Source organism: Chrysemys picta, chromosome 15, assembly GCF_011386835.1.
Source record: "Chrysemys picta bellii isolate R12L10 chromosome 15, ASM1138683v2, whole genome shotgun sequence".
Classification (NCBI taxonomy): Eukaryota; Metazoa; Chordata; order Testudines; family Emydidae; genus Chrysemys; species Chrysemys picta.
Window position 1 is genome coordinate 3387301 of NC_088805.1, and position 22741 is coordinate 3410041.

The 22741-nt window shown below is 48.1% G+C and overlaps 1 protein-coding gene across 2 annotated transcripts in view; it reads left to right on the forward strand.

The window, feature by feature from the left end:
- The window catches only part of LOC101933726 (oxysterol-binding protein 2), a 374699-nt gene that overhangs the window by 91510 nt on the left and 260448 nt on the right, over positions 1–22741 (forward strand). For both annotated transcript variants that reach the window (XM_065568637.1, XM_065568638.1), the window contains one exon: positions 5297–5505. In XM_065568637.1, coding sequence (XP_065424709.1) covers positions 5297–5505 — 209 coding nt within the window. The remainder of the gene's footprint in view (positions 1–5296; positions 5506–22741) is intronic.

Sequence of the window (22741 nt, forward strand, 5' to 3'; positions counted from 1 at the left end):
ACTGAGGTGGCAGAGGGCATGAAAGGGGCCTTCTCCTTATTAAACTAAACCAAGAGATTCCTACAGTAACACCTGCTTTCTCTGGGCTGCCAGGATTGTGAGTCACCGTGTTACCCCCGCCTCCAGATGGAGAGTGTCACTCTAGTGGTATGTGAGCTCCTGTACAGCACCAGCCTTTCAAACGCTCTCCTTGGGACTGCCATGGATTGCTTTGCAGGTTAACGGCAGGCACACCCCAATGCCTGAACCCCACTGAAGAGTGTTCCCCTGTACCATCCAGCCCCTGTCACTGGACACTCAGTAATTACCTGGGACGCTTTCCCCAACGAGACCGTGTTAAACACAGTTGGAAGGTTACAACTCCGAATCAGATCCCTTATAACAGCACAGCACTGCAATTTATTTATAGTGAAAATAAATATGTTTACAGTATGCATAAAATTATTATGGAACAGCCCCATGTCCGTCACTTGCAGTTACGTGGTGATGGGCTCTGAGCATGCAGGATTCTTTGAGTAGAGAGGTTTGGCATTGCTGTGTTTGGCTCAGTGCGCCTGCTTTCTGGGTGAATCCGAGAAGATGCAGAAAATAGTTAATCTTCTCCTGGAGCACTGGCTGAGATCCCTGCCTCGCCTTGAGGAGCATGGAGTGGGGATGATGGTCTAGAGAAAAGCAATAGGAAAGGAGCAGAGAGCACTGGAGCAGGAGGGGGCGTAGAGAGCAGGTGACGTCACGAGGTCCCTCCCAACCCTACATTTCTATGATTATTTAACCCAGTGATTCCAAAACTGGGGTTTATAGATCATCTGCTGTAGGACTGTGGAGAGCTAGGTGGTCACATGTGCAGGTTCTCCACATTCCCAGCTTCTTTGGCATGGCATGGCAGGGCTCTAAAAACAGCTGGAAAGGAGGAGTCATTATTCTCTTGTACTCACCTACAGTTGCTGCAGGAAATACTTCACGCTCCAACCAGATGGGCTTTTCAAAGGCACCTGATTTGTTTAGGAGCACATGCCCCATGGACTGTGGGATCTGTGCTCCTGAGCCACTTATGCGCCTTTGAAAATCCCACCCTAATGAGCGAGTTGGCTAAGGAGTTACGTATGGCTGGGATTTTCACAGGAGCCCAAGTGACTTAGAAGCCCAGATCCCATTGGTTTCAGTGTGAGTTGAACACCTGACTCCTTTGAAAATCCCTGCATAAAGTAACTGGCAAATTTAAGCATGACCGTTGTGTGTCCACGGAAGGAGAGGATGGCTGGGTGCCAGGGCAGTATGTCCAAGTAAAGAATAATGGGTCCAGGAGCAGGGAAGAGAGCAGAGGGAAGTGAAGATGACGAGTCAAAGGAGACAATGTGGTTAACTTTTCAAATCAGTGGAACCCTTAAATCCGGTTTGATATATTTTAAATGTCCCTTGATGTCACTGTTCCTTGTAAAGTAGTTGATGTGGATGGCACAGGGTTATGTGACCAGATGGGGGTGGATCCGTTGAGGAGCAGGTGGAGGACAGGTGTCCATAAAAGTGTCTTTCACTGAAGGTGTGGGCTACACTAAGGATTTATCGGCAAGAGGAATTAGAGGGGCCTTGAGGGGCTTTGTGAAAATTGATCCGTCCCCTCTGTCTTTACCCTGTTCCATGATACTCATGAGAACTTAGTACCTTTAGAACCAGTCAATGGATGTGGGGGAGGGTTAGCTCAGTGGTTTGAGCATTGGCCTGCTAAACCCAGGGTTGTGAGTTCAATCCTTGAGGGGGCCATTTAGGGATCTGGGGCAAAAAACTATCTGGGGATTGGTCCTGCTCTGAGCCAGGGGGCTGGACTAGATGACCTCCTGAGGTCCCTTCCAACCCTGATATTATATTCTATGACACAATACTTCAGGTAGTGTCTATGTAGCCAATAATTAACCTGGGGGACTCATTGGTGCAGGAAGTCACTGAGAAATACTGTAGATGGATTTTAAAAAGGCCTGGATAATGTTATGGCCACTAATAACATCTGGAATGGTGTACACTAAGCACATGTTTAATGAGCTCTCTAACTTCAGGGCATAAACTGTTCTGTAGGAATCAGGGCCTCCTGCTTCCCACCCATGAAGCATTACACAATTGGCCACGTATAATTATGAGCTTTTTGTGAAAGATCTTGGATGTCAGCTGTGATCTGATTGGTTCATGAGGCCTGTCATGTATGCATCTACACAATACACCTTGACACATCTCTCATATGCTGCTACCTCTGGGACTCACTCCTGTGTGTGTGTGTGTGTGTGTGTGTGTGTGTGTGTGTTAACACTTGCACATTATCTACCAGCCTTTATTATAGGTGAATTAGCATCTTGCTGCAGTAGTGACGCCCGCAGTGAAGACTGCAAAACGCTTTTCCCAAACTCCCTATTTTCACATGCCTTCAACTTTCCAAAACCTCCTTGGGGCTGAAATTTCCCAGGGATGGTGTCTGATTGAAAGTAATTTTTTTTTCAGAAAGCTTAAGCAAAATCCCTTCCTCCATTTTTGAGCCATGGGAAAGTGGACAATCTACTTCGTTCTTATTTTTTAAAAAATCTGACCATATTTTTGAAACAAGGCTATAGCAAAAACAGCTGAAGTTCAGAGTGATAAACTTGTCCCGGGCATACTCCTTAATTGGGAATGAGCATGACTAGGCATAGGGGAGAATTAAAAAATGTCATCAGTAATTGAAAAGTCACTGCAAATCACTGAGCAAATTGCTGCTATTCTCAGGCTGTTGCTGGGGAAATTTGCAAGCAGGAGAATGTCACTGAAATGTCACACTCAGCCGCATCCTCCCCTTTCTGCCCCAAATCTTCCCTGCCCCCAGCTCAGGAAACAATCTTGCATTCTGCAGCTCAAAATATGACAACTATTTAAACATAACTAACAAGATACCAGCAAAGCAGCCCACAGTCTGCTCACCCAGAAGCACATTCCTCTTCCCTGTCTTGCTTCTCCTTCCCATTGTCCTTCCCGCGCCCAGTCATGGTCTGCTGGTCTTCAATTGCTTTTGAGGTTTAGATCATCAACTCCGCAGGCCTGGGACCCTGCTACTTAATTGTATGAACAATTCCTTGCACTTCATGTAATAAACCTCCACTGAGGGGAGAGTAAAACGTGACGCTGTGATAAGGAGGAGTTGGAGGTTTCTCAATCCCATGCCAGTGGTGCCGAGGGACTAGCCAAGAATGGCCACGTCGTACTTGGTGCTGTACAAACAGAGCTGCGGACAGTCCGTGCTGCAAAGAGGAACGGGGGGAAGGGGGATAATGCACAAGCAGAGTGAACAATTGATTTGTTTGGCTGATGGGGTGTGGTTGGGAGGGGATGTACCCCAGGGCAAGGCAAACGGGAGGGAGCATTGAGGGGAGGGAGTGGTGGGGGCATGAGGGGCAGGTGTGGAGTGAGGCTGAAATGAAGAGACCGAGGGAGGCAGCAGGCAGGGGTTGGAGCAAACCGCCCATCAGCCCAGGCCAGGGAAAGGCCGGTCCAACTGTAGAAAGTTTCTGATACTGGTGACACTGAGCAGCTCCTGCAGCTGTGCTCCGGCTGGTTCCAGCTGCTTCCTCCACCCTGCTACTGCTGCCTGGATCCTGCTGCCCCGGGGAAGTGAGAGCAGGATGCAGCGTCTCAGCAGCCGGAGCCTGTTCCCATTCGGCGTGGTCCCTGGAGGTGCTCTTCTCTGCAGCTGCTGCCTGGATCCTGCTCCCCATGCCCCTGCCTGCTGCCCAGGGGAAGTGAGAGCACGGGTGGGAGGTGTATGACCCCCGGTGGGTCGGGAACCGGCGTTTGGGAAGCATTGGCATAGAGCAGGGGTAGGCAACCTTCGGCATGAATGCCAAAGGCGGCACGTGAGCTGATTTTCAGTGGCACTCACACTGCCCGGGGCCGGGGGTCTCTGCATTTTAATTTAATTTTAAATGAAGCTTCTTAAACATATTAAAAACCTTATTTACTTTACATACAACAATAGTTTAGTTCTATATTATAGACTTATAGAAAGAGACTTCTAAGAACATTAAAATGTATGACCGGCACGTGAAACCTTAAATCGGAGTTAATAAATGAAGACTCGGCACCCCACTTCTGAAAGGTTGCCGAGCCCTGGCATATAGCATCGTGAGCAATGGGCACTTTACAAATGCAGAGTAAATCTAACAGCCTGGTTTCCTGCAAAGTAGGGGATGAAATCACCCGCAGGTAATGATACATAGGAAGATGTTTGTCCCCAATAGAATATTTGTCAATGACTTCCCTCGCAAGGCATCAGCTGCTCTGTTAGCCGTCACTGAGGCTTTCCAGTAAGCAATAGTACTTGCATGATCACATATCCCTGGTAGCACATACCTTCTGGACTGAGTACTATGAATTTGTCTGGGGTGAAATGAGTTCTGTGGGAGTTTAACCCGCCCAAAATATGGGGCTAAGCCTGTAGCCCTTACTCACGTAAGTAATCCCCTTATAGTAAACAGGAGTGTTGTCAATACTTTTTGCATTTGTCCGGCACTAAAGAGCTTCACTAATAGAAAAGTCACAACTTTGCCCCCAACAGCTTGCATCTAAGTATCAGACAAGAGGCAACAATTGAGAGTAGAAAAAGGGGCATGGCAGGGGGAGAGTTAGTCTTGTGAGTCAGGGCTACTGAATGGGATCCTAGCAATGAAAGTGGAAAGCGAAAGAAGCAACAGTAAGAATTAGGGGGGAAATGCTGGAGTGGAAAGAGCTTTAAGTAGTTTAACTTTGGGACAGCAAGAAAAATCAAGCAATTACATATGCAATCCAGCAAAATAAACACTAAAGGTAACAGACAAGGGCTGTGCAATGAAAGCGACTGAACAGTTTATTCCAAACTCTGTGTGTTGGATTGTTCCTTTTGGGAAGCTCTCCTGGCTTTGAAGGGTCAGTTTTGTTCTCTGGATTCTCTGTGTGTTTTTCTTTGCAGCTGCTTTAGAGGGTTAGTTAGTTTAGTGGGGAGAGATAGCTCAGTGGTTTGAGCATTGGCCTGTTAAACCCAGGGTTGTGAGTTCAATCCTTGAGGGGGCCACTTAAGGATCTGGGTCAAAATCAGTACTTGGTCCTGTTAGTGAGGGCAGGGGGCTGGACTCGATGACCTTTCAAGGTCCCTTCCAGTTCTAGGAGATAGGATATCTCCATTAATTAATTTTTATTTTATTTATAGTTTTGCAGAATGGCACACCGCCAGCAGGGGAATGGTGTGTGGTCAGGGAAGGTCTGAGTGTGGACCCAGAGGATTTTATACCCCTTCTCTCTTGTGCAGGACACAGGCTGAAATGGCTCACACCTGTCGCGGAACCATCAACCTGTCAACAGCGCACATCGATACGGAGGACTCCTGTAACATCGTACTCTCCAGTGGGGGAAGGACATACCATCTAAAGGCAAGCTGCGAAGTGGAGAGGCAACGATGGGTCACTGCTTTGGAGCTGGCCAAAGCAAAAGCTATCCGTATGAGGAACAGCCAGTCAGGTAGAGTCCTTATTAGAGGGCAAGCGTGGAATTGGATTGCTTATAAAACCCTGATGTAGATAAATCTTTCTGCCCTGCGTCCTGAATTGCGGAAGAACTTTATCGGTGTAAGAGGGAAATAGGGCTTGTCAACATCCCTTAGGAGTTTTCTGCAGAACTGTATGTACCGAATATCTGGTGTTCTGGGTCATACAGCAGTGAGCCAATTTTTTTAAAAAGCCCTTGGGGTGGGTAGTGTTACAGTAGGTACTGTGAATCCCGCAGCTTGAGATAGTTATAGAGTGGGGGCAGTGAAGACTCACTTGCCTTTGTCTTAAAGAATTTAGGTTCACAGCCTGGGCAGTGAATATTTCAAGGAACACTTCACAGCTGTGGGTGGGACTTTTAAGGAGAACAAAAACAGCAGCTCCCATTTTAAAGCCAGAACAATGCCTTTGTCACCCAGTCACAGCCTGTTTACAATGGGTCTAGAGCAGAGGTGGGAAAACTATGGCCTGCAGGCCACATCCGGCCTGTGGTACTGTCCTGCCTGGCCCCTGAGCCCCCGGCTGGGGAGGCTCGCCCCCAGCCCCTTCCCTGCAGCCTCAGCTCACTGCGCCGCCGAGCAGCGCAGCACCAGCGCACCCCCCGCGGGGGAGAGCAGGGAGGGAGACTCACCCACAGCCTCGGGAGCAGGCGGGCGGAGCGGGTGGTGGGAGTGTGGGGAACGCGGCTGGAGGACTCAGGCGGAGCACTGGGTGGCCGCGCAGACGGCCGGAGAGAAGCGGCGCTTTGAAGGGGAAAACGCCGCTTCTCTCCGGCTGCACGGCTGCCCCTGCTCCTCCTGAGTCCTCCGCCTGTGATTGCAGGGCCACATTCCGAAAGGGGCTGGGGGGGGGTAGGATCCCGGGGGGCGGTCAGGGGTGGGGGGGTCCCAGAAGGGGGCGGTCAGGGGACAAGGAGCAGGGGGGTTGGATGGGTCGGAGATTCTGAGGGGGGCAGTCAGGGGGCGGGAAGTGGGAGGGGGCGGGGGCCAGGCTGTTTGGGGAGGCACAGCCTCCATACCGTTTTGCAACCCCAATGTGGCCCTTGGGCCAAAAAGTTTGCCCACCCCTAGTCTAGAGTATATAAGCTCTGTGTGAATGAAATCTGAATTCAGTTCAACTGTTGACATGTCACACTCAAAAATATTCCCATGATGATGGTGCAGTATAAAGGTCTGACAGTCATGTGCTTGGGTGGTTGCATTAGGTATGTCTGGCAAAGTTATACGTGAGCTATACCAATCAAACCTTTGTCACACTGTCATGTGTTCTGTAGATGGTACACAGGCAATATATTTTAGAAATGTTCAAAAGTTTAAATTTTTATTGGCATTATATTTTTCTTTCACGCCAATAAATCCATGTGCAGGTCTTAGAGGGCAAGAGAAAAATGTACATGGAAAAAACAAAACACAAGTCAGACACTGATCATAGACTGAATGTTGCCCTCTTGGAAATGGGGCCCATGTAAGGGAGGTAGGAAGGGAGCATCCTGTATTTGGAGAGGGAAGGCGGGAACACCTTTGTGGCAGCCTGATTTAAAAATAAACACAGCTTCCCACAGCCCTCTGAGGTCTGGTACATTAGAGGTAGGCCTGGTGGGGGTAACCTAGAAGAGGCAGTGGAAGGGGCATGATAAATGCTATTTCTCATGTACCTCTGTAGCTTGGGGCTTTTTGTTCTGCATCTGTACAGTGCCTAGCACCCTGGAGTCCTGGCCACGACTGGGGCTCCTCGCTGCTACTGCAGTACAAATAATGAATACATGGACGCTAGCACTCCGTGTGTGTGTGTGTAGATATAATTGTACGCAAGACAAAGCAGGTGAGTAACTTACCAAATTGCCAGCAGGGAAGGTGAGAGGTGGGTAAATGCATTGATGACAACCTCTGGGGGACTAGGGCTGCGTCTGCACTAAACACAAAACTAGTTCTGCGACATTTGACAGCAGGTAGTGGACATGGCTCTCTCTCTGGGTCACAACTGTGCCAGTGTAGATGGGGGCAGCTGATTTCTTGGTGTTTGTTTGTAAAGACACCTGGTCAGCCTCAATAAAACAAACAGACCACACTTTGGAAAGGCAGAGGCTGAACTTATTCTTGTACATGTTGGACAACCATCTTTGTTGGTGGCTGCTGTGGGCAACACTCGGTTGATATACAGAAAGATATTGTACTGCAAACAGTCTGATTCATTGTAGCATGAGCCCTAAGTCCTTTATAAAAATTGGTCCCTGTTACCTAGTAGGCAGTCCCATGAGAGTATATGGATGTTACTCATTAGTGTGAGAGCCACTGACTCATTGCCCATAATAATTTAATGTGTTGCATTTCCTGTTACCAGTGCCCCCAAATGTAATCACATTAAGAACGGTTTGTGAACCCTCTGTCTCTGCACACTGCAGCGCTAGCGAGTGCAGATACTAACGGGGGAATCAAAACAAATTTCATGAAGCACATGGAAGATTTCTAGGCAGAGCAAGAAGTTACCAGTTCGGTTTGAGAATTCTCTGGAGTTGGCAACAGGTTCTGCCATTTGAGCGAATGTTTCTTGCTCTGCAGAAAGAAGTTAAGATTGGGATGGGTTTGTATTTGAAAAGGGTCTTTAACACCAAGCAAATCACTCTTAAATTAAACCTCTTTCCGGATCACTGCTTTTGCGCCCACCTTGCTGTACATCAGAACCTGCAGCTTGGGAGCTTCATTTCCCCCTCTTGGTCACGTCAGGCATGTGCAGAAGGACGAGCGCTCAGCCTGCCCAAGGGCTGCAGTCTAGTATGCATCTTTAGGAAGATGTCAGTGAGAATTTGAAGACGTTGCTGCCAGAGAGCTGCACATATCTATTTCGGCATGTACTCCTAGCTGAAAATAGCACAGGTAAAGCCTTCCCTGCCTGGTTCCTTTGGGTGCATGTTCGCAGGAGCTAGCAAGAGTAGTGGCTAGAAGCAGCGCAAAGGCACATGTTCCTGATCTCTGAATTCCTGTAGCTCCTGGGTGAAGATAAATGTGCTGTAGCACACTGCGAGGATTTCTGAGTTATTCCAGAGAGCTCACTTAGCGCTAATGCACCTACGAGGTTCTGTTGTGTCTCAAGTAACTGAGAGCCTTTAATTTACTAAGGGTCACTGTTAAAGCAAAGAGCCTGTCGGTTTGAGCTCTGACAGGTCTGCCTGAAACTAACTAAACTCTCAGCCTTCTGCCCGTGCATAGCGGCGCTGTTATGGATTTCTGTGTGGGGCTTCTGTATTGGTTATTCTGGTCCTGGATTGTGCCTCTCAGTTCTGCTCAGGAGAGAGCCATCTGTGTGTGGATCTCCCACTGTTGTAAAGGCATCCTCATGAATATTTCCTCCCTCGGAGCCGCCTGACTGCGTGAACCTGGGTAGGAATGCAGCAGGAACCACTCCCTGGGCATTGCAGGCTGAGTTCCACACTAGCACTCCCAGGTGTAGCATTTGTGGAGGGCTCTTGCTTCATAGCTTGAGAACATGTGTGAGCCAGGGGAAAAAAGCAGGTTAATTCACGAGACAGTGTACTAAAGAGGCCAGGTGATGCTTAAGGGCGAACCAGGCCAGTGGCCACCTAATGCCGAGTGGATCACCTGTTACAGCCTAGTGGGTGACTCTTCAGGCAAGTACCTTGAGTGTGGTGACCAGCAGATGTGCCACTGGACATGACAAAGTGCTGCTGGGGATGGGATGGGGAGCGGGAGTGGATGTGGCGGCTCTCCCATTGGAGTTTGCTCACACCGAGAGCGCTCTCGGGACACTTTTGTGTTAATGGGAGAATTGTCAGGGGCGTCTCTGGTTTTGTTTGGTTAAAGTCCCCGAGAAGGGGGGCTCCTGAGAGAGACGGAAGGCCCCCCAGACTGCCCCGTTTTTGGCGTGTGGTGATCCTGGATACGCTGGTGAGCGAGGTATAGAGAGCTAGCTGGGAGGGAGGGAGGCAGACACTGGAGTCCTCTGTGCTCTCGGAGCTCATCCCCTGGAACAGGCAGAGGTTTTGCTGCGGCCTGGCAGCCCCTGAAATGACCCAGTGGCTGCTGGGAGTTTGTCCCTTGTGAGCACAGTGGTTTGCTGAAGGGCAGTGGATCCTGAGGCTGCCCGACACTTGCTGGGAGCTCATCTGAGCAGCGTGGGGCTCTGAAGGGGCCTATGTTTAGCCAAGTCAGAGGACAATGTTTAACATGCAATAAAAAGGGATTTTTTTCCTCCTTTTTTGAAACACTAAAGATGAGCCATGTTTTGCCAGAATCTAACATTGAAAATAAGCCCAGACAGCAGCCCCGACTGGGAGCTGTGGCCGCCCAAGGCCATGCTTCATTCCTGCTTCGTTATGCCAATCGGTGTAGCATGTTCAGCTTAATGCCAAAGTACAGCCAGGAGAGCCTCCCTCTGTGGCTAGCAGGCTGGATCACAGTCAGTCGGCTGCTCTTTTTATGGGGACTGGGGATTTTTTTAATCCGTCATGCTGTACAAACAGGGCTTTGTTACAGACACCCGGCTATTGCAAAGCCTTGGAGCGGTTTCCATTTGCTGTCAGCGGGGGTTTAACAGGCACGTTCATTGTGCCATGGCAGGAATGTCAGCCAGGGTTGCTTATTCGTCTATTTTCTCTGCAAATAAAAACTTCCTCTTGCGTCTCCCCCATTCCCAGGAGGCACTGAGGGCGAACTGTGCTATCGGGATGTGGCATGTTTCTGGGCCTCGTCACTCAAAGGGCTTTCCTGAGCGGCGGGTAAGGGGTTGCATTTAACAGGTGGTAGGGCTGATAAAGCAGGCTAACCGCATGAGTGCCTGACCCCTGGGACTGCTTTGGGAAAGCAGCTGAGACTCTCCTTACCCTGTTTTTGTGGGTAGCTTTCTTGAAACAAACCACCTCTTTGTAAATGTCGTTACTTGACATTTTGTGGTGGATCAGAGTGATGATTTCAGAGTTGTGCACGTGAGAGCAAGTGGTACTCGTGAGATTAGCTCCTTTTTCTGTTTGAGTCTGAAACAAACACGTAACATGCATATGGAAGGGGTGGGCTGGTCAACTACTCTGGAGAGGTTTTGGGGACGGACGAGGTTGTGTATTTTGCCTTTATGTGCAGTGTGAAACCCTAAAAGGGCATTTAAGTATATTGTGGTTTTGTGGAAATCGCACGCCAGTATTCCTGCTTTTAAGGGTGTAGTGAGGCTCATCGAGTTCTCTTAAACATCTGATGGTGATCAGCAGTGATACCATGGTGATAGGTGCAATAGATACAGCAGTGTCCCACTAGCTCTTGGGAAGTCCTCCCTTGTAGGGGGTTTCTCTTCTGCTTTCCTCCTTGTCTTTTCCTCCGTTTTGTTTTATTTCAGGCCAGGGGGAAGATCAGGATTGTGCAGCTTCGGTATGCCCTGTTCTGAGCTTGAACAAATAGACCTCATCTAGCTGCAGAGCACATCAGAGGTTAAGGATACCAGCTTACTGTCTTCCTGGTTTCCATTGGCAATGGAATTGGGTGACCTACAGGATTCCAGTCTGGGAGGAGGTGGGCTCATTTTGAGTCTGATTCTAGTTCTGGGAGGGTTGGATCAGTTTTCTCTCTGAGATGAGCCTGCCGTCAGTGCCTGCCAGTGGATGAGTGAGTGGGAATTATTGTAGTGAACAGCTATTAACTTCTATTAAGAGACCCAGTTCAGTTTTGCTGGTCACATGAGATCCTTCTGCTAGGCCGGATTGCTGAGATGCATCCTGAACTCACGTCCTCTGTGGCAGAAGCTGCCGGTGCCAAGGTCCCTGCAGAGGCTCACTTGGTGTAATTTAGTCAGTTCTTGATTTCTCAGTCATGTCATTCTTGGGAGGGAGAGCTGAGTAGCTGGAATGCTTCTGCTGCTAATCTGCAGAAAGAGCAGATTCACACCTTCTGTCTCTGGATCCTTGAGACCTGAAATGTTTGTTGGGACCACGATCTCCCTTAGGAAACCGAGCCCTTCTCAACTTCCAAATCTGGATCCATTTGCTGATTCCAATACTATAGTTACGATACCTGAACCTGAACAAAACCCCACGGGTCTAGTGTCTGGAGAATGACCCTGCTGTTCACCTTGTCTGATTGGTTGAGAGTGCGACCTGCTAATCTAAAATTGTAAAAAATTAAAGCTCTAGTTTTAAGACCAGTAACGTTCTGCTGTTCACGAATGACCGTGTGTGGCCGCACTCACATATTGCTTGTTACGTGATACAGTATCACCTCCGCTGGTGCTTGGGTGCAGGATTTCCTGCCAACATGACACCACAGATGAATGATGTTCACTCTTCCTGAGATTCCAGTTGTTCTGTTTTCAAAACAACCAGGTAAACAGAAAAGAAACTCTTGCAAGGGCATGGTTCCATCATGCTCCTCCCCAGTGCAATAATCCAAACCAGTTCAACCGAACTCCAGGCGCCCTCGGGGATTAATTGACAAATCTATTATTCCACAGGCAATTATGTTTGAAAAGTATGGGAACAAGCCAGCATGGAGTTGTGTGGAACAAAAGTAGTGAGACAAACAATTGCTTTGTTGGATCAAATTACAATGTTAGTGGGTAAAAGGAAGGTCATAGCTATGATATATCTGGAGTTCACTTATTACCAGAGAGAGACTGACAAACTGGAGGGAGTTGGTAGAAGAGCAACACATGGTTGAGGAATTGGAGGGATGGATTCATAAGAAAAGTGTGTGACATAAGTCTGTGTTTATGTGACGGTTGTAAATGCAAAGGAGGTTTTATCTAGTGTAGTGCCAGAGCGTACAGCTTTGAGCAGTGGGGTGAAGTCATAGAAGCTGAATATCAGGGAATGCTGCCCGACAGTGGGATCCTTGCATTCGTGGAGAAGTTTCCAAGGGGACTGTGATAAATGAAAGGGTGGGGGGGAAGGTAGCTCCCTTTTATAGACACCCAGCCAGCCAGTTAACTCTAAAATCCCTCTTAGTAGTTGTTCTCTACTTGCTTTACCTGTAAAGGGTTAAAAAGTCTCCCTACATAGGTAAAAGAAAGGGAGTGGGCACCTGACCAAAAGAGCCAATGGGAAGGCTAGAACTTCTTAAAATGGGGGGAAAAAACTTCCCCTTTGTCTTGGGGAGAAGCAGAGACAGGGCTGCAGCTATGCTGTAAGAGCTTGGGCCAGGTCTGAAAACTCATCAAATCATAACTAGAAACGACTCATTTGAAACCCCAGATATGTAAGTAGATCAGAGAATGTCAAAAAGACGCAATTAGGTTTGTTTATTTTATTTCTTTATGGCTTGTGGACTCCTCTGTGCTAACCCCAGATGCTTTTGTTTTACTTGTAACCTTTAAACTGGACCTCAAGAAAGCTATTCTTGAGTGTTAATTTTTGTATTTTTTTTAAATAGCAATAGCCTGGGTTTTCAGATGTATTTTCTCTTTTTGTCTTTTTTAATAAAATTTACCTTTTTTAAGAACAGGATTGAATTTTAATGTCCTAAGAGGGGTTTGTGAACATGTTGTTGAATTAGCTGGTGGCAATTGTGTGTGTGTGTGTGTGTAAGGGCTTGAGGGTACCTCACAGGAAGGAATTCCCAAGTGTGCCTTCCTGGGTTCTCAAAGGGGTTTTTGCACTTGGGTGGTGGCAGCATCTATCCATCCAAAGTCAGAGAAAAGCTGTAAGCTTGGGAGTTTAATACCAGCCTGGAGTGGCCAGTATTAATTTTTTGAATCCTTGCAGGCCCCCACCTTCAGCACTCGAAGTGCCAGAGTGGGGAATCAGCCGTGACATGGTGGCAGAGTGGTGGGATCATTTTGAACCAGAAGCACAGACCCCATGGGGTTAAAAGGACACATTTTTCCTTTTGGCAGCCTGCAAAGCCAGGGAGGTATTTTTCTTTTCTTTGCTGCCCGAGGGGGAACAGGCACGAAAAGGGTTCAGCCTGCCAAGACAGGAAGTCCAACAAGCAGTTTATTTTTTTTTCTAGTTTCGTGGCAACGAAATAGCTGGGCTAGAGTAGGGCAGCCCTGTGCATGAGGTTGCGATCGGGCACCGAAACCGTAGAGCAACCAGACTTCCCAAAGGGGCACGCCATGGAGAAGACAGTCCCAGATCAAGCTCAGATATCCAGCTCCATGACAGAAATGCAGGGAGGGGATGGAAGAGGGAAGGGTCAGCCCTCCCCCACCTGAGATCCCGGTGCCAGGATGGAGGGATGCCCTTAATCCAGGCCGAGTTCTAACTGCGGAAGACAGGAATTTCTTCCTAGAGATGAAGCGCTTGGAGGCGGAAGAGAGGAAAGAGGCAAAGCGCTTGGAGCTGGAAAAGGCTAAACTGGGTCAACCAGATAGCCCTAGCAGTCCTTCTCCAGGTCTTCTCCCCATTCCAAGAAATTCCCCACATACAAGGTAGGCGATGATACAGAGGCCTTCTTAGAAAATTTTGAAAGGGCTTGCCTTGGGTACAGCATCCCTCCAGACCAATGTATGGTGGAGCTGAGGCCGCAACTCAGTGAACCCTTAGCAAAGGTGGCAGCTGAAATGCCTAAAGAACACATGAACGAGTACGAACTTTTTAAACAAAAGGCCAGAATTAGGATGTGGCTAACACCCGAGCATGCCTGTAGGCGGTTCAGAGCCCTAGGATGGAAACCAGACGTGGCATTTTCCCGACACGCCTACCACATTGTAAAAAATTGGGATGCCTGGATATCAGGAGCAAATGTTAAGTCTCTGGAAGATCTGTCTCTCCTAATACAAATGGAGCAGTTCTGAGAGCGTGTTCCTGAGGAAATAGAAAGGTACATCCTAGATGGGAAGCCCAAAACTGTAATCGAGTCAGGGGAGATCGGAGCCAAATGGGTGGAGGTGGCGAAGAAGAAAGCTAGTAGCAGTTGGTACGGATACCAGAAGGGGCAACCCAAGATGACACCCCACCATCGGAGTCAGCCCAAGGCCCAACCTCGCAAGGAGGAGCCCTCCACACAGATGCCCTCTCGTCCCACCACCCTACTCTCCAACCACCCACCTCGCCCCAGCCCACAGTCAGCTGGGCAATGCTTCAAATGTAATGAGCTGGGGCATGTGAAGGCCAACTGCCCCAAGAGCACCAGCCAACTGCAACTCATCACCCCGGGGTCCTAACGAGAGCCTTCAGGCCCAGATGCTTCACAAATATCCCTAGAGTGAAGGAAAACTGAGTGTGAGTGGGAGGAAGATTATTGCGTGGAGAGACACTGGAGCACAGGTGTCAGCTATCCACCAATCCCTGGTGGACCCCAAATTGATCAACCCAGAGGCCCAAGTGACAGTGCAACCCTTTAAGGCCAACTCTTTTAACTTGCCTACAGCCAAGCTGCCTGTCCAGTACAAGGGCTGGTCAGGAATATGGACTTTTGCCGTCTATGACAATTATCCCATTCCCATGCTTCTGGGAGAAGACTTAGGCAACCATGTGAGGCTAACAAAAAGGGTGGGTATGGTCACCCGCAGCCAGGCTAAACGGGCCTCCACACCTAACCCAATTCCTGAGCCTCCTACAAGAACCCAGTCTGTGTTCCCTGATACTACAGGCCCGGGGACCCAGTCTCAGGTGGTGGAACCAGACCCCAGACCAGAGTCTATGGCAGCAGTTGTAGATCCAGTTTCTGGGACCCAGCCAGAACCAGCCCAAGGATCGGAACTGGCGGAGCAGTCCGCACCAGAGCCCGTGTTTGCAACCCCACCAGAGTCAGGGGAGCCAGCACCAAAGGGCGCCACAGGGCCTGCAACTGCAGCAGCAGCTCAACTGGCGCAAAAAGCTCAACTGGAGCCTGAAATACAACCTGGTGCACCAGTGGAGAGTGGTTCACAATCAACAGAGACACCCCGATTACCTGCATCGCTTCCAGTGGGACCAAGCCCAAGTCCACAACCCAACGAGGAACTAATGTCTCCAGCATCAAGGGAGCAGTTCCAGGCAGAGCAGGAAGTGGATGAAAGCCTCCAGGGAGCTTGGATGGCGGCATGGAGCAACCCACTGCCTCTCAGCTCTTCTAATAGGTCCAGGTTTGTTGTAGAAGGAGGACTCTTATACAAGGAAACCCTTTCTGGTGGGCACAAGGAGGACTGGCATCCTCAGAGACCGTTGGTAGTTCCAACTAAGAATAGGGAAAAGCTCTTAAGCTTAGCCCACGATCACCCTAGTGGCCATGCTGGCATGAACAGGACCAAGGACCGTTTGGGGAAATCATTCCACTGGGAGGGAATGGGGAAGGACGTTTCTACCGATGTCCGGTCTTGTGAGGTGTGCCAGAGGGTGGAAAAGCCCCAAGAGCAGGTCAAGGCCCCTCTCCAGCCATTCCCCATAACTGAGGTTCCATTTCAGCGTGTAGTGTGGATATTCTGGGTCCTTTCCCTAAGAAGACACCCAGAGGAAAGCTATACATACTAACCTTCATGGATTTTGCCACCTGATGGCCAGAAGCAGTAGCTCTAAGCAACACCAGGGCTAAAAGCGTGAACTAGGCATTGGCGGACATTTTTGCTGGGGTAGGTTGGCCCTCAGACATCCTTATGGATTCGGGAACTAACTTTCTGGCAAAAAAGCAACAGAGGGTCCTGTGGCACCTTTAAGACTAACAGAAGTATTGGGAGCATAAGCTTTCGTGGGTAAGAACCTCACTTCTTCAGATGCATCTGAAGAAGTGAGGTTCTTACCCACGAAAGCTTATGCTCCCAATATTTCTGTTAGTCTTAAAGGTGCCACAGGACCCTCTGTTGCTTTTTACAGATTCAGACTAACACAGCTACCCCTCTGATACTTAATTTTCTGGCAGGGACCATGAAACATCTTTGGAAAGCTCATCGGGTGAACCACTTGGTTGCCACTCCTTACCACCATCAAACAAATGGGCTAGTGGGGAAGTTTAATGGGACTTTGGGGGCCATATGATGTAAATTCATGAATGAGCATTCCAGTGATTGGGACCTAGAGTTGCAGCAGTTGCTCTTTGCCTACAGGGCTGTACCACATCCTAGTTTGGGGTTTTTACCCTTTGAACTCGTTTATGGCTGTGAAGTTAAGTGGCCATTACAGTTGATAAATCAGCAATGGGAGGGGGTTTACATCTTCTCCAGGAACTAACATTTTGGACTTTGTAACCAACCTGCAAAACACCCTCAAAGACTCTCTAGCCCTTGCCTGAGAAAACCTACAGGATGCTCAACAAGAGCAAAAGTATGATATGGTATGATACACATGCCAGAGAGCGTTCCTTCAAAGTAGGTGACCAAGTCATGGTCCTGAAAGCACTCCAGGCCAATAAGGTGGAAGCATCATGGGAGGAGCCCTTTATGGTCTGAGAGCGCCTGGGAGCTGTTAATTACCTCATAGTGTTCTCAGACCCTACCCTAAAACCTAAAGTATACCATGTTAATTCTCTAAAGCCCTTTTATTCCCGAGAAATCAAGGTTCTCCAGTTTACAGCCCAGGAGAGAGACGATGCTGAGTGGCCTGAAGGCATCTACTATGAAGGGAAAAGCAACAGTGGTGTAGAAGAGGTGAGCCTTTCCATAACCCTTGTGCATAAGCAGCAACAGCAAATCCAGGAGCTAGGCACCAGCTTCACGCCAATGTTTTCAGCCACCCCAGGATGGACAGAATGGGCATACCACTCCATTGACACAGGTGATGCTCGCACAATTAGTGCCCAACCCTACCGGATGGCTCCACAAGCCAAAACTGCAATAGAAAGGGAGATCAAGGACATGTTGCAGATGAGTGTAATCCGCCCCTCTGAGAGTACATGGGCTTCTCCAGTGGTTCTGGTTCCCAAACCCGATGTGGAAATCCGCTTTTGCATGGAACACCGTAAGCTAAATGCTGTAACTCGCCCAGAAAACTATCCAATGCCATGCATAGATGAGCTATTGGAGAAACTGGGACATGCCCAATTCATCTCCACCTTAGACTCAACTAAGGGGTACTGGCAAGTGCTGCTAGATGACCCAGCCCAGGAAAGGTCAGCCTTCATCACCCATATAGGGCTATATGAATTTAATGTGCTCCCTTTCGGACTGCGAAATGCACCCGCTACCTTCCAGAGACTGGTAGATAACCTTCTGGCTGGATTTGGGGAATTTGCAGTTGCCTACCTTGACGATGTGGCCATATTCTCAGATTCGTGGGCAGAACACCTGGAACACCTCCAAGCTGTCTTCCAGCGCATAAGAGAGGCAGGATTAACTGTTAAGGCCAAAAAATGTCAAATAGGCCTAAACAAGGTAACGTACCTTGGACACCAGGTGGGTCAAGGAACTCTCAACTTCCTACAGGTTAAAGTAAATCCTATCCAAAATTGGCCTGTCCCTAGGTATTACCGACGATTTGTACCACACTACAGCAAATTACCACCCCACTGACAGACCTGACCAGGAAAAAACAGCCAAATGCAGTTCAGTGGACCGAGACGTGTCAGAAAGCCTTTAACCAGCTTAAGGAGGCCCTTACATCTGACCCTGTACTAAGGGCCCCAGACTTCTACCAACTGTTTGTCGTAACCACAGATGCGTCCGAGCTTGGTGTGGGAGCAGTTTTAATGCAGGAGGGACCAGATCAATAATTCCATCCTGTTGTGTTTCTCAGCAAAAAAATTTCTGAGAGGAAATGCCACTGGTCAGTCTCAGAAAAGGAATATTACACCATTGTGTATGCTCTGGAGAAGCTACGCCCATACATTTAGGGACAGCGTTTGCACCTGCAGACTGACCATGCTGCACTGAAGTGGCTTCACACAGTCAAAGAGATTAACAAAAAACTTCTTTGGTGGAGTTTAGCTCTTCAAGACTGATTTTGAAACACAACACATTTCAGGAGCTTCCCCTGTATTCCAAGTTATTGTACTCCTTGAAATGTGAAAAATACTGTTTAGTTCTTCATGTCATTAGTAAAATTAGAGGTGCATGTATCTTATTAAGTCTGTTTCCTAAACCTTCAGGAAGAAATCTCAGCCAGTGTGAACCTGACCTGAAGCAGGCTGGCCAGTACCGTCTGTGATTTGGGGTGTGTGTAATAAATGAAGGGGGGGTGAGGAGCTCCCTTTTATGGACACCCAACCAGCCAGTTATCTATAAAATCCCTTAGTAGCTGTTCTGTACTTGCTTTACTTGTAAAGGGTTAAAAAGTCTCCCTACATACATAAAAGGGAGGGAGTGGGCACCTGACCAAAAGAGCCAATGGGAAGGCTAGAACTTTTTAAAATTAGGAAAAAATTTCCCCTTTGTCTGTCTGTCTCTGTTCTCGGGGAGAAGCAGAGACAGAGCTGCAGCTATCCTGTAAGAGCTTAGGCTGGGTATGAAAACTCATCAAATCATACCTAGAAACGACTCATTTGAAACCCCAGATATGCAAGTAGATCAGAGAATGTCTAGGAAGACGCGATTAGGTTTGTTTCTTTGTGGCTTGTGGACTCCTCTGTGCTAACCTCAGGTGCTTTTGTTTTGCTTGTAACCTTTAAGCTGGACCTCAAGAGAGCTATTCTTGATTCTTAATTTTTTTTTTTTAAAGTCTAGCTATAGCCTGAGTTTTCAGATGTATTTTCTTTTTGTTTTTAATAAAATTAACCTTTTTTAAGAACAGGATTGAATTTTTGTGTCCTAAGAGGTTTGTATACATGCCGTTTAATTAGCTGGTGGCAATAGCTGATTTCCTTTGTTTTCTTTCTCAACTCTTCCCCAGAGGGTGTGTGTGAAAGGGCTGGAGGGTACCCCACAGGAAGGAATTCCCAAGTGTGCCTTCCTGGGTTCTCAAAGGGGTTTTTGCACTTGGGTGGTGGCAGCATCTACCCATCCAAGGTCAGAGAGAAGCAGTAACCTTGGGACTTTAATACCAGCCTGGTATTCTGCACTCGAAGTACCACAGTGGGGAATCAGCCTTGACGGGACGGGGCGGGGGAGCCCAAATGCTTCTGGTATTTGTAAGTCTAGGGCAGGCAGAGGACTAGAAAAGGTACAACAGAGAACAAGTGTGCACTGGCTGGGATTCGACTAGAGGGACAAAGCAGGTTTTTCATGCTCTTATTTTTGCTTTCTCTGCTCCTGTGTCTGTGGCAGTCTGGAATCAAAATCCATTCCCAGGGCTGGGGTTTGTCAGGGTGGAGTGACAGTAAAAACATCACATCATAGGCACATAAAGAACACAAAGATCAGGTTGACCAAATGTGTTTCCTACCCCACTACAGAAACTGTAGGAATTCACCAGTTACACCATGTTCACGTCCACGCCAAACTTAGCTCACCTATCTACTGGCCAACCATCATAGCACCCAAGTGCCCTCAAAGTCCCACCCAGCTCCGCAGCAAACTCTCTCAAACTACCCACAGTTCACACATCCTGGCCTTCCCGACAGCACTCGAGCTGCTGCTAGATTGACCCACTCCCTAGAGATGTGAGAAGTGGCAAGGTCTCTCATCATGGTGCACGATCGTGAGGTGTTGGAGGCATTCTGGGGGGCTGTTGTGGAGCTTTGGGGTACAATGGCTGGGAAGGCCTGCATGGTGAGGCTGGTGTGGATGATGTTGGCAGAACCAGTAATTTTTAATGACTCAGTTCATAGGAAATTATCTTGGACAATCTTAACTTCCAAGTGCTTTGTGTAGGAATTTCCCAGGGGTTTTAATATTTATTGACGGATCAGACAAGAAGGGGTGGAGCTGAAGAGCAGCTCGGGGCACAGGAGGACAAGATAACAAGTGGAGGTGGCTGGGGAGCACTAGCCCTTCTGCCTTCTCTGGTGGGAGTCCTGCTGCTGCAGAGCAGAGGTGGGGAGCCACACAGCTTCTCTGAGCACTTAAAGCGCTTACTGAGAGTTCAGAGCTGGGTCCTGCATGAGCCACCCATTCAGCCCAGGGGATCGCCTTGCAGTGCTCAGCAAATACGATCCAGGGGGTGGCTCTCCTGCTTGTAATACATCTAAATAGACTAGCACAAACTCCCATCATTGTGGTATCTCAGATCCTGCAGATAGATCTGAAACATCTGGTGGCAGTTGTGGTTCTCAGGAGGACCCCAGGCTAATTGTTTTAACCCTTCACTGTAAGATCTCTGGCACTAGTTGCAGTAACTTTTCTGCCTCTGGGGGACTTTTTTACAACTAGGGGCGTGATGTTTCCTGGGAATCTGACATCATCCAACATCTGACACCTTCTCCTCAGCGCCTGTGACGCCTTCCTTGAATCCTTGCCACTTCCCCGCAGCTCCTGGTCGTGTGGCCTTTGCAGCTGGACTAGTTTCCTCTTTTCACAGTTGCTGCCATTGTTGCCTGTACACTCTTAACTCTCTCTCTCCAGTAACAGGAAATAGGATTGTTGTAGGGCTCCTCTCAGCCCCCTATAAAAACATGCTCCCTTTCCCTCCGCCTCTTTAGGAATTGCGTTGTTCCTTTATCCCTTCTTTGTCTGCATTCCGTTTTGCTACTAACTCTGTGTTTTTCCCTCAGTCTGTGGGGCTCCTGTCTGAAGAGGCAATTACCACCTCCTGAAATGCTCCGGCACTCAGCCCCTTTGTTCCCCATATTGGAATTTCCCAGCCCAAAGTCTGCTGCTGAGTTGCCCAAGGAATTGCTGCCATGGGATGTTTAGCTGACAGCACTGCTGTGAGAGGGGTTTTTCTTGGATTTCTATTTTTTTTTTCAGTGCCTACTGCTTCTCTCCCAGCTCCTCTCTACCAACACGCAGGCCAGGTCTGCATGAACCATTAGGTCAACCCAGCTACGTTACTCTTAGAGTTGTGAAAAATCCACGCCCCAAGCGACGTAGTTAAGCCGACCTATCCCCCAGTATAGACAGCACTAGGCTGGTGGAAGAATTCTTCCCCTTCCTCTCATTGCTGTGGTGAGCGTCTTACACTGACGTAGTACGGCTCTGCCACGGCAGCGTTTCTAGTGAAGACAAAGCTGCATTTTATTATTTGAAAAAGCAGAGCCCTTCTAGGAAAGTGTTTGAGGTTCCCCAGGTAAGTGTTGAAAAGTCAGGAGATTTCCAAGTGATAAGATTTAAAAAACAAAACAAAACTCTAGCTTGTGCCCTTTCTTTTGTTGTTGCTTCATGATGAATAATGCTAGCGTGGGAGGTTTAAAATAAATAACTCCCTGTTTGTGTGAGACCGTAGAAATACCCAGAATGAGAAGTCTAGTGTTCCCTTGTTTTGCTCAAGGAGTGTGTGGATGTCTCAAAGCATGTGTCTCACCTTAATCAAAGAGTGTTTGGGTGTGGAGAGGGTGGGGAGAGGCAGAATTGGAATATTTTAATAAAGGCACCTTTTAATTTTCATCAGCTAATGAACTTTTAACAAAAACAAATGAAAAAACAAAACAAAACCCAGAGTTGTAAACAATCTGACCTAAAATCTGTTCCCCTCTGTCTACGTCCCTTTCTTGGCTTTTCTGTTGTCTTCATTTCACTGGTCCTCCTCCTCATCTTTCAGGGCAATCAGGCCCCAAACTGGGAACGTAAATAGGCAGAACAAAACTGGGAGCAAGAGAAGGGAAAGAGGGTTTTCTTTCCCCCCTTCCCTTTCAGGTACCTTGGCATTTTCAGTCTCCTCTTTAACTCTTTCCCTTCATGGGCATGCGTCATGATTGTATTATATGATAAATGTGATCATGTAATTCATCTAATATCAAACCTTGTTCTACAGCCTTAGAGGCACACGTAGCATCTGACTGTGTATTACAGACATAATCCATGAAAATCATTTATAGCCAAGGTACTCAGTCAGTGGTGCTTGTATAATAGACAACAGATTCAATATTACAGGAGAAAATAGTAGTGAACACGGACTGACATATGTAGGCCATCTAAATTCACATCCAAGTTACCTCAGTAGCTGATTGCCTCATCCTCTGAACGATACTGAAGGAAAGCTGTGCTGCTGGCTGAAAAGAAATCGTACCTACTGCACACCTGCTGGCTAAATTATTGCAATAGTTGAGATGGACGAGAATTTATCATGTAAGTCAACAAGGACCTGTAAGTATAAGTGTGACAAAATAGAACATGCTGATAAACGTTGTAGAAAAAATTGCATGGAATTCTATTATCTGACAGATAGTATGTGATTTTGTAAACAGAGTCTTGGGTGTGGCCGGGGAGAGTGTCTGTCTATATATACATGAGGTGAGGGTATGCACAAGGGGGCAGGGTGAACTCTTGCACTCTTTGGCATTTCCTGCCTTCTGAATTCTTCACTTTTGCAGCCTTTGTGTCCTTTTAACATG